Source organism: Papaver somniferum, unplaced genomic scaffold (assembly GCF_003573695.1).
Source record: "Papaver somniferum cultivar HN1 unplaced genomic scaffold, ASM357369v1 unplaced-scaffold_118, whole genome shotgun sequence".
Taxonomy (NCBI): domain Eukaryota; kingdom Viridiplantae; phylum Streptophyta; class Magnoliopsida; order Ranunculales; family Papaveraceae; genus Papaver; species Papaver somniferum.
In genome coordinates this window covers 6562838-6574762 of record NW_020620825.1, presented here as the reverse complement: position 1 = coordinate 6574762, position 11925 = coordinate 6562838, and the positions used below count along the sequence as shown (strand labels likewise).

The 11925-nt window shown below is 39.5% G+C and overlaps 1 protein-coding gene across 1 annotated transcript; it reads left to right on the top strand.

Moving 5' to 3' along the window:
• The first annotated feature begins 6905 nt into the window (after positions 1-6905).
• On the top strand, positions 6906-9018 carry LOC113330468 (zinc finger BED domain-containing protein RICESLEEPER 1-like). The gene is made up of 5 exons (XM_026577277.1): positions 6906-7371; positions 7603-7743; positions 7893-8259; positions 8349-8919; positions 8995-9018. Exons 1-5 carry the CDS (start codon positions 6906-6908, stop codon positions 9016-9018), a joined length of 1569 nt encoding a protein of 522 aa, XP_026433062.1.
• Positions 9019-11925: the final 2907 nt, after the last annotated feature.

Sequence of the window (11925 nt, the reverse complement as noted above, 5' to 3'; positions counted from 1 at the left end):
AATGATTATATGCTTTTACTTCATCGGTAGATGTTTGAATTATTCTGGTTCGACAATCGAATACTTTCATTGAATTATATTTCTCACACAATAATTGTTATTTCTACCTTGAACTTTGCGATGACACATCTTGCCATACATGTAATATATACCATTCTCTTCGTACAACCAAACCAAGTATCGTTGCTTGGCAACTAAATAATTTGTCACGTTAACACTGAAATTAATATACATCGTATCAATTACTGATAAACTTTTGTAATTATAAGAAATATTATGTATTGACCTCGTTTTCATTATATGCTAGAAATTCAACACATTAGGTTTCAGCCAATGTATTCAATCTTGACTGAGATGATCGAAAGTTCGTCGGAAATTTTGTTTCCGGTATTCAAAGTAGCGAAATGTTAGATTCCGTCGTTGAAATTTTTTAAATTTGCATGGATCTTGGGTTATATATATCTATGCACAATTATGTGTTGAAAATGTTTGATATACAAATTATAGATATAAATTTCTAAAATAAATTTTCGGTAATTACTCTGAGAATTTACCAAGAACGTCCTCGAGACAAAATTGTCCCAGTGTCTCAGTCCCTACCGAGACAGACTGAATCCGGAATTGACTACATTGGTTACAGCTATAGTAAAACATTAAATAGTCAACAGAAACAAAGGGTAATGTCTATAACCGATCCCCACACCCAGGTGCATTGATCTTTATAACACAAGTTGCAGCTGATGCCAAGGATTTTTCGAGTTTTTGATGGTGCCAAGGCTTTTCGGATTCTGGATATGTTAAGGTTGCCCAGTACTTATCTGTGAAACCCGTACAAATATTTAAGGTAATCAAATAAAAAAATCATTTCATTTATGATTGTAATTGGTTGACAGATTTTACCTGGCCTCGCCTTGCTCCTGAGAACTCCCCACAACCTTAACAAAACTATTCAAGATGTATTTTTCACTCTTCTGCTTTCGTCATATACATGTAACTTAGGATTGTTGCATAATTGAAATGGAGTCGGCACTATTTTTTGCACGAAGAAAATGGACTTTAATCAATTATATTGAACCCGCCATTTTGTACCCCTATGCTCACCCATTATCAGATTCATGTTCTACGTTTTTCTTAGTATGGCTTAGAGAAACCACAGTGGACGATCAAACCCGTAAATATGGTCCAGAAATTAGACACATATGGACGGACTAAAGAGTAAAAGCTGGACCAAAACCAAAACTGAGACTACATTTGGTCTGAAACCCAGACCAAAACCAAATATAGTCGAGCGAACATATTACGTACGTCTCAATCCAGGCGAAGTTATAAAGTGCGTTTCCCGTGAAGCGTATGTAAAATCCTCGTTCCATGGTGAGGTGAAGATATAAATTACGCTCAGTTGGAGCGTTGATAAAATGTACGCACGGTTCGGCGTTAATTATTTGTACGTCTGTCATAAGGCGTGGGTTTAATGTTCGCTCCACTAAGACGAACGATATACATACGCTTGAACTGGGGCGTACATAAAATCCACGCCCACATCTGGCGTAAGTATAGATCACGCCCCACAACAGGCGTGCATACCTACACCAGGCGTACAATACATAAAGTTTACGCCTAAGCTTAAGCCATTTTTTTGAGTTACAAAGAATTGTTTTGGAAAATGTTTATAACGTTGGTAATTTTGGAACGTTGGAGAAAATTGAACGTTAGGCATTTTGAAACGTTGGAGAAAATTGAACGTTGGAAATTTTGGAATGTTGGAAAGTTTGAAAGATATTTTCTAACTTTTGATGGTGGTTTTAGTTCAGGGCTAAATTTGTAAAAGTATATCTACCTGACCCGGCATAAGATATAGTAGACATTGATATGTCTATATTCCGCAGGGAATTTGGAGAATATATCAAAATCTTATGAGCGCCTATGTCTCTCTTCATATTATATTGAAACTCAAGATCCTAGATGAATTGTTCACTAGTATAGAGGCTAATGAGTGTATAAGCTCCTAGCTGCATTACTCACAAATGCCGGAGCCTGCTGAGTACTTTTCTTGTACTTATGTTCCCCGGCAGAACCCTTGATATTGGTATGGCATGACGAATTTGTGTTCACTCGCAGCAGAGTAGCACAAATTTCCAAGTATCAAGGTTAAGGTCCTTGCATAAAGTACTCAATCAGAAAGTGTATTTCTCTCTGTAAATATAGAATTCCGTGACAACACATAGAATTCAATCAATTTTGTGATAGTTCACAAAATTCATAAACCTGACTAATTTGCAAAAATAAGGGTTTTTGCGCCCTGCGCAGTATATTAGACCCTGTTAGTCGAAATTAAGCTTAGGAAACTAATAAATCGATCCTCCGTGAATTAGTAGGTGCAAAGTCCTACCCTAAACCAGAAAGCAAGGAATAAAGGAGCCGCGGAGAAGGAGCAGCAACAAAAGAAGGTGTTTCCACGACATAGGCCAGCTGGCGCCACTTGCAAGTGGCCACACCCCTGTTTCCCAAACCGTCCCTTATTCCCTATCGACCAATCAAGTCGCTTTAAACCTGCCACACTCCCATGAGTTATGGCTGGGCCCATACTTGCCGTCCCTATTCCCCATCGACCAATCAGGTCGTGTTAAATCAGCCATGCGCACCAGAAGCGTGGCCACGCCCATGCTTGGCCGTCCCTCTTTTTTGATTGATCAATCAGGTTGCTCTAAACCTTCCAAGATATTAAAAGAGATGAACTTGTGTCAAGTGGTTACCATGACAAGTTGGCTTCACAAAGACCGCGCCAATGGCTTGCTAATGGCATGCCAAACATACCAAACACGCATGCCAACGAGCATGCCAAGCCGCATGCCAAACGAGCATGCCAAGCCGCATGCCAAACATGCTACCTTGCCGCAGTAGCACGCCAACGCGCCATGAATAGCGCACCTACGTGCCAACCCACTTTCTGTTCGTGACCAACGCCATAACGGACTTCAACGTGGTTATTCTAGCCATAAGCACGATCTTGCTTTAGTGGCGATGGATGAAACCCTAATTTCCAGTCATGGCACAAACTATGCCACTTCGGGCCCCACAACATGCCACGAGTCGTGCGGACTTAGAAAACCCTAATAAAGGCGCCACACCATAGCCACTCGTGTCAATACTTGCTCATGTGGCCGTTTCCACGTGATGGCCTGGCTATGGTTCCTTTGGCTTGGCTCTGGAATCGTCTGCACAAAACCCCGTTGTGCCATGGTCACATGCCGCACGCCGTATGCGCTAATTAGGGTTTCAACATGCCATACCCTAATTTATGCAAAGTTGCTATGCCAACAAAGCCAAATAATGTTCCACAGAACATTGGGATTGATGTGGCTACTGGAACTGATATTTCCACACCACATTTGAGTTTAACACCAATGTGCCAAATCTGGCGGCCATGGCTACGCCAGGCGCCACTTGCACCATTGTGCCATTGGCATGTGCTGACCCTGCCAACCATACCACCATTCCACTGGCATGCACTAAAAGTGCCACTGCGCCATTGGCATGTATCAATAGCGCCACTGTGCTATTGACAGGCGCTAGCAGGCTGTGTCCATAATCAATGGCCACCATTTCTCATAAGATGCAATATTAGCCGTCCAAAATTTCCATGGAATTGACGGGCCTGTGGAAAGTTTTAGGCGACCATCCAAGACAAGCCAAATAACACCACATGCTATTTTCCTGTGGAAAGTCTCTTGACTTTGACTTGCCACATGTAGCAGACTGCTACACGTTTTCCACGAAAACACTCGAGACATCAAACATGTCACAAACTGGAGGATAGTTATCATGGTATTGGTCTGGCGTTTTACAGCGTGCGGCGTGTAACACCCCCATTATAAGAAAGTGTCAGGAAACAAGGAAGTTAGTGGTGGAACGAAGTAATGGGTGAAAACAAACCCGTTTTCTTCATCGTGGAAATGTGGTTTCTGGCGGTTATACATTGCTCCAATCTTCCATCACTCAGTGACTCCCACTTCCTATGAAACCAGGGTGCGTGCAATTATGACTTGGATAAATAGGTTTCACCTATTTCTACAAAACAACAAGTTTTGGTCAGAACAACAACACAGTATCCAGAAAACCCAAAGAACTGATAGCTTACATTCCGCAAGCCAGTTCATATTCTGATACAAGTCATAAAATAGCCACACCTTTAGAATTAACCATTCTGGTTTTAACACATTCTTCGCTTCCCTCCATAAGACCAACCCTTCTCATTCACTTTGTGACCGAAGCAAGCCTGGAACGACCATTTCTTGGTTTAGGCCTGGATTGTACAGATTGATCTCTCGAATTTAAAGTACTCTCGTGCAGTGCATTTGTTTAGGGTTTAGATTCGTTTCTCATCCACACACCCAAATTTACCAAAACCAGCAGAAACAGTTTTTACCCACAAACAATTGGCGACCACAGTGGGAGATTAATATCTCGGTTGCAAAAATTATTTTCCCTATTCCATTTTCAATTTCCTAAACTTCTCAAGTTGGTTGATCTTAGGAATGGTTCAGAATAGAGCTGGCAAACAAGCCCAAAACCCGCGGGTTCACCCGGCCCGGCCCGTAAAAACCCTAACCCGGCTCGGCTGGTTTCTAAACAAGCCGGGTTAGGGTTGGTAAATTGCAGGCCCGTGCACAAACGGGTTAACCCGGCCCGTCCCGCCAAAACCGCGGGTTCAGCCCGTCAACCCGCCCTGGGTAACTTGTGAAGACACGTGGCGTCGCCCCTCCCATGAGTCCTATACGTGTCTGTCTCCCCAATTTCTATACTCTATACGTGTTCTAACTTCTCTACGCGTGGTATAAGAAAAAGAAAAACCTAGATAATTCCCTTTCGTTCGTTTCTCTAATTCTCTGAGAAGTGAACTCTGAAGAACTGTGAATCTCTAATTCTCTGAGTCTGAAGAACTCTGTCACTTCTCAATGTTCTCATCTTCTTCTTCTTAGCAACCTAAATCAATCGTGATTCGTGAGTCCGTGACTTTTGAGATTAAACATAAATCAATCGGATTCAGTTCATGTTAGCCTACAAGCGGAATTTGTTCTTTTGATTTGTGGATAACAAAAGAATCTCAATCATCAAAACTCAAAAGGTATTATTACTTTAATTTGCAGTCTATTTTCTTTTTGGATTGTTAATATAAAAACTTTTCTGATTTTGTGGTCTTATTAATCTAACTATTTGCAGTCAGTCTACCTTTGTGGTCTTATTAATCTGATTTTGAGTTTTTGACTATATTTATATCAGTATATGATTCTAGTTCTCAGTGATTTCGATTTTTGAATGTGTGAGGGTTTGTGTTAGTATAGATTCTATAGAATCATAGATGGATCTTATTGAAATATTGAATACTGATTAAGTACTGTTGTTGAACTTTTTTTTAATGATTTTCTATGAATTGTGTGTGTTGGATTTGATTGATCATTATTTTTTCCCTAATTCTAGAAGGATACTTATTTGAATAGGTTCAATTATACACTACAGAAGAGCATTGTTTGATTGAAATGGAAGTAAAACCCATATGGGAATTTTGATAATTGGGTCCAGGGGGTTTCTAGGATCCCGCAGGGAAATTGGGTTTTGGCTTTATGTGTCTATGTTTGATTAGCTTAAGGAGAAGCTGACAAAGTTTCAGGGAGAATTCACCTGATTGAGAATCTAAGGATATGGGTAGTGACTACTAGTTAGGTTATGCTTAATGACTTGTATTTTGTACAAATTATCTGTACTTGGCTAAATCATCTCACTTCTTAGTTCACTTTTGAGATAGGTTTCTTTATTCATCTATCAGAGTACTCTTGTTGTTTGATTGTTTAGAACTCTGTTCGGTGATACTTTTGTTGGAGCAATTCAAGGTGGATTTAAACAAAAAAAATATAGGATGGATGTCTAACTGGGAGTAGTACATGATCTTTTCTTTGCCAAACCCAATGTTCATTTTCAGACTTCTTATATGTCTCATAAAAACATTGAAAGCACCTTTACCTTGCATTTCATTTCTCATCGCATTATATTTGGGAAGGGACCATTAACAATAAATAAGATTCTTTTTTTTTTTGGCAGTGTACTTGAGAACAAATTCAGTGGGATAAGAGAAGGATTTCGAAATATTTATTGGCAGTGTACCTTAAGATAGAAAGAGAGTCCAGCAAGTGAGCATCCAAGGAAGGTTTCTGTCGCAGACACCTGAAAAGCAAGTAAGCAAACCAGACTACATTTTTCACCAAGGTGTCTCTTTATACTTGTAGGCTAACATGAACTCATTGAACTGTCAGTCCACTTACAATCATAAGAGGCCTTCTTCCTGATTTATCCATTAAGATTGCACCCAATATTGTTGTTGGTACCTGTTAATCAGTTTGTTATTTAGACTTTAGCTTAGTTTTCTCAAATTCTGAGTATTGTGTTTCTGATACGCTGTTTACGTCTTGTACATGGAATGGCACTGTGTATGTTTCCCTTCCAATAATCGTCGATCAGCCATCTTTTGAGTTTATACTTTATATGGACATTGTTGAAACTTGAAGATGAAATTAGATTTGGCCTGGTTGTGTAGAATTTAGAATGAGCTGATGTTAAGACAGCACTGCAGGTCAGTTGTTGTTGACACTTGACATGTTGTTGTGAATTTGGAAGATGAAAGTTTTTCAAATGTTACATTTTTGATTTCAAATGTTCTGACTTGCTTTCTATAATTGAGATATGATAGGGTGAGGGTTTGTGAAAGTAAATGCTTGTTCTTATGCTCACCATTAGGCATAAATATAATGCATCTAACTTATTGTAGTATGCTTCTTTATTTCCTACAAGTAAGTAAAGTAATGTACTGATTTTTGAGTCTGACCTATTCTTTGTGGCTCCATTATTCTAGGATGTCAAGTGTACAAGAACAGTATAACGATGTTATGAGTAGTGAGGATGACGATGTTGAAATGGTAGATTCTGAGAATGTCTCTGCAACTGTTGGTTGTGCACCTACAGCTATTTCAATTGGAAAGAAAGGAAACAATTCAAAGAAATCTCGACTTAGATCTGATGTTTGGGACTTTTTTGACCGCGTTAAAGAGAAAGATGGAACAGAGAAGGGAGTGTGTAAGGCTTGTAAATTTGGATATAAATATGAAAGCAGCAAAGGCGGAACCTCATCTATGAGAAGGCATGTGTGTCCTCAGCGTCAGTCTAAGGACATAGGGCAGATGATGTTATCTGCAAAGAACGGCCAGTCTACCCGCGTACGCAAATTTGATCAAATGAAGTTCCGGGATCTTCTTTCAACATTACTCATTGCAAGAAACGTCCCATTTTCGTTGGTGGAATGGAAAGAATTTAGGGATATATGTGCTTATCTAAATGAGGATGCTAAACCAATATCAAGGAATACTGGGAAAGCTGATGTTATCAAAAGACATAAAACACGAAAAGAAGGTATTCGAAACATGTTGAAACTTGCTCCAGGTATGTTGCAGTCCAGAATTTCAAATTTCGGTGACATGTTTTGTTTCTTACTTTTGTATGTATGAGTGATTGATTATCATAATATTTGTTGATGTATTTGACTTATCCTTGCAGGTAGGATGTGTCTAACATCTGACATGTGGACTTCTGTTACGACTACAGGGTATATAAGCTTAACTGTGCACTATCTTGATCAAAATTGGGAGTTAAAGAAGTATCTTCTGAATTTTTGTGAACTTCCACCACCTCATACAGGTTAAGCACTTAATTCATGACATCTTTTATTTTATCATGTGATATTTATATATTGCTTATTTGCTTTAGTCTTGAGATTTTCCACCACCTCATACAAGTAAATTACTTAATTGGGAGTTTTAACTTTTACCCATTCCACTCTTTGATAGGTGAAAATCTTTCTGCCATGCTATTTGCGATGATAGAAGATTGGGGAATTGAAGATAAAGTATCCAACATCACCTTGGATAACGCTGCAAATAACGGAGCTTGTGCTAGAATTATGCAAAGCAGACTTGTTGCGAAGAAGATCTTGTTTAACAAGGGAAAATACTTTCATGTGCGTTGTTGTGCTCACATCTTAGCTCTTATCGTAAAAGATGGACTTGTGAAGATTGATCCAGCTGTGCTTAAGATAAGAAAGTCTGTGAAGTCCCTTAAGAAGTCTCAAGTAAGAAAACAAAAATTCTTGGACATTGTTGATGCTTTAGGAATGTCTAGAACAAGAAGGGGTATTCGTCAAGACGTGAGCACAAGGTGGGTTTCTACTATTATTTTGTTATACTTATACAGTTAGAGATTGTATTAATGTTTATAGTATACTCACTTGGTGTTGTTTTATACAGGTGGAATTCAACTTATCTCATGTTGGACAGCTGTCTTGTTTATAGAGTTGTTTTTGCTCATTTAAAGGAGGTGGATCCAGACTATGAAGACTGTCCAACTGATGAAGAATGGGAGAAAATTGAAGTTGTCACAAAGTTTCTCAAGACATTTTATGATCTCACGACTTTATTTTCTGGTAGTAAGTATCCTACTTCCAATCTTTATTTTGAAGGAGTTTGTCGAGTTCAGGTGTTACTCAAAAAAGAAAGTACAAATGATATTGATTACATTAGGGAGATGGTAAAAGAGATGCAAGAAAAATTTAACAGTTATTGGACGAACTTGAGTCCTATATTGGCTATTGCACTTGTGTTAGATCCTAGATATAAACTTCATTATCTGAACTTTGCTTACTCCAAGTTGTATCCTGATGTAAGAGTACTAGAAAGAAAAGTTAATGATGTGCGTGATGAAATGAAAAAACTTTATAATGAGTATTGCATCTTTTCAAGAGCTTCTGGAATTGGAACTCAGAATTTGGGTACTCAAACCGATGGGAATTCTGCCCATCAAGGAAGTGAGTGGTACGAGGTAATTTTGAAGCTTATTTATTACGTACATGTGATCTTGTATTATTTTGTGTTTTATCTGTGTGTGTTTGTGAAGTTATTGTACTTTATGTTCTTATAGAAGATAACTAGTACTTTGCTCTCATTTCTAACTTCTTTCTTGTTTTATGCAGGAATACGCTGCAGCACAGGAAAATGGTGGTGGTGATCTGCAATCTGACTTGTCAGAGTTAGATCTATATCTTAGTGAGAAACATCCTTGTCAACGGAATCCATCATTCGACATCCTAATGTATTGGAAAGGCCAGGAGCAACGATTTCCAGTTCTTTCAAGAATGGCTGGGGACATCTTGTCAATTCCTATTTCAACCGTCGCTTCAGAATCTGCATTTAGTATTGGCGGAAGGGTAATTGATCGATTTCGGAGTTCCTTATTACCTGAAAATGCTGAGGCGGTGATAACAACTCGTGATTGGGACCTTGGAGTTGGTAAGTGCCTGTATTGCATTTAGTTGAATATCTAAATTTCATATTTAACTTCGATGGTTTTTATCCATGTAGGAAAAGAAGATTTGGATGAGGAAAATGGGCTTATTGGAGAAGATGTATTAGGATTTGAACTTGGTGTATTGGAGGATGAGGCATTGGAGGATGGCGAAGTAAGTTCTTATGCGTCTAATTAGTATGCGTAGTTGCATACTTCTTCAATATAAAGCGGGGTAAATATGCAAATTCTGACTTGTTTCTTTTTTTTTTTTGATTTATTTTTGCTTGGAATTACAGATTCATAATAATGATTAGTTGGAGCAACTCAAAGATAGACATGGAAAATGAGAATGTTTTTTGGACAAATTGTTTTTTGGACAGACAGTTATCATAGTGTCTCCAAATTTTGTATAGAAAAGAGATTGGAGATGTTTTTTTGGACAGTTATCAGTTTTTGGTTTAACCACAATATATATTTTGTGCAGGATCTATGGTATGGTAAAATGGTATTACTAGTTACTACGGTATCGATTCTCAAAGGGTATTTTTCTTTGTTGAACTGTGTAATTGTAACTGTGACTGACTGACTGTGTAACTGGTATAATGGTATTAGTATTACTATTAAACAGTTGCTACTTGTTAAGATTTTCAATTTTATCATTTTGTTTCACTAGATTTTTAAATTTTGATAGTGTCACTAGTGAATCTGTTGTTGATTGAAAATTTGAAATGAATCTAAATATGAAATGAGTTATGTGAATGTTATGTTAGGTTGCAGCAGTCTTGCCCAGAAAACAGTGAATACTCTGTCGGACATTTCAGATCTGACATACGGGCGGGCTAACCCGTGAGCCCGCAAGTTCAGCCCGTTACGGGTACGGGTTGAAGAAATGCTAACCCGCGAAGAATTTCCACCCGCGGGTTTCGACCCGTATTAATCCGAACCCGTAGAACCCGTAACGGGCCAGCCCCGGCCCGCCCGGTTGCCAGCTCTAGTTCAGAAACCCTCAATCCCAATTTTACTTCTCCTAGCACTGAAAATACTTCACATGTTATCCCTGAATCCGTTCTTTCATTCAAAACCCTTGTCGAGGCTATGGATTCTCGATACTTAATAACTATTCACGATTTGACGAAAATCCTGAATGATATTGTCGGGAATCAAGTTACCATTGTCAAGACGCAGGACATGGTATTTACGCTTTTGAAAGCGCTCACGGATCAACTATTAAAGGAATCAACACGTGTTCATTCTGGAGGAAACGCCATCAACAATTCATTTTGGATCAATGCTGATGGTAGTAGTCTTTCTTCCAAGATTCATATTCCTACTCCTAGTGAGAAGGATGAAGCCTATGGTCACGCTGAATGGAAAGGTATCCACCAACCTAACTTGTCTGCTCATGGAGATCAAGAGATTTTTCTTCAGGATCAGAAAGAAGACTCGTGGGATTTATCACGTTCTCATCAGGGTCCTCGCAATGAAAAGGTGATTTTATTATGTGCATCATTCCATATTGCATCAGAAGCTTCTAAGAGATCTGCTGCTTCTTTACTCAGTCGATCCGAACCGTTCCAGAATGAAGAAGCACGTAAAGACATTTAGGAAAGCATGCGTCATTCCAATAAAATATCCAACCTCCAGTCAATCACTAATGAAGGAAGAAATAGAAAATCTCCAGCAGTGGAACAACAACCCAAACGTGTGACACCAGTGCGTCAGACGGCTTCACCCAGGAAGGTCGCGGCTAAGATTCATGCGCAACAACAAGAAACTGGAGATGCTGCTCCAAACTTCCCGTTCCCGATTGAGGAAATAATTGAACTCCTGGAAGTATGGATTCAAGAAGATGCCATCAAACTTCCTCCTGTTAGGAACCTACCAACTGAGGAACAAATGGCAAATCCCTAGTATTGCCACTATCACAGGTTTATTCATCATCCTACCAACGAATGCAACGATGTGAAGCGCATTGTCCAGGAAAAGATTGATTCAGGGGAATTACGCCTGGGGACTGGAGGTTCTCCGCCTTGCCGCAGATCGACATAGAAATGTTACAGAGATAATAAAGGATGACTGGGTACTTCTCACGGTCAGGATTGCATCATAGAATAAACTCTAATTTGCAACCTAAAAATTCAGTTTTGTGGAGAGACCCCTAAGCAAATAGAGTATGTGGCCGTATCGGACGAGAGCAAAAAAGGAATGGCCAACACCAATGTACCATCCGCAAACGCAGTCAACGCGTCCCATGGCGTTACATCCTCTACCACCAGCACCAGCAGCACCGGAAGCATCCCCTATGACGTGACGCCTCTTATTACCAGAGCCAGAGCTGCCGCTACTCCTAATATTTCTTCGAGCATGACGCCTCCAGTCATCACCAGGGCTTCCACCACTTCTTCGTCGGGACGAGAGACAGGAGGTTCTTGCCAAAACTCAGACGGACATGGACACAACTCAGAAGGAGCCTCTTCAACGTTTCGCTCCAAAAGCCGCTCCGCTTCAACGTTTCGATCTAGAGGCCGCTTCAACATTTCG

Coding starts and splice junctions, on each gene's coding strand:
- LOC113330468 (XM_026577277.1), top strand. CDS start 6,906: ATGTCAAGTGTACAAGAACAGTATAACGATGTTATGAGTAGTGAGGAT. Junction 7,372..7,602: donor GAAAGAATTTAGGGATATAT/GTGCTTATCTAA, acceptor TTATCCTTGCAG/GTAGGATGTGTCTAACATCT. Junction 7,744..7,892: donor ACTTCCACCACCTCATACAG/GTTAAGCACTTA, acceptor ACTCTTTGATAG/GTGAAAATCTTTCTGCCATG.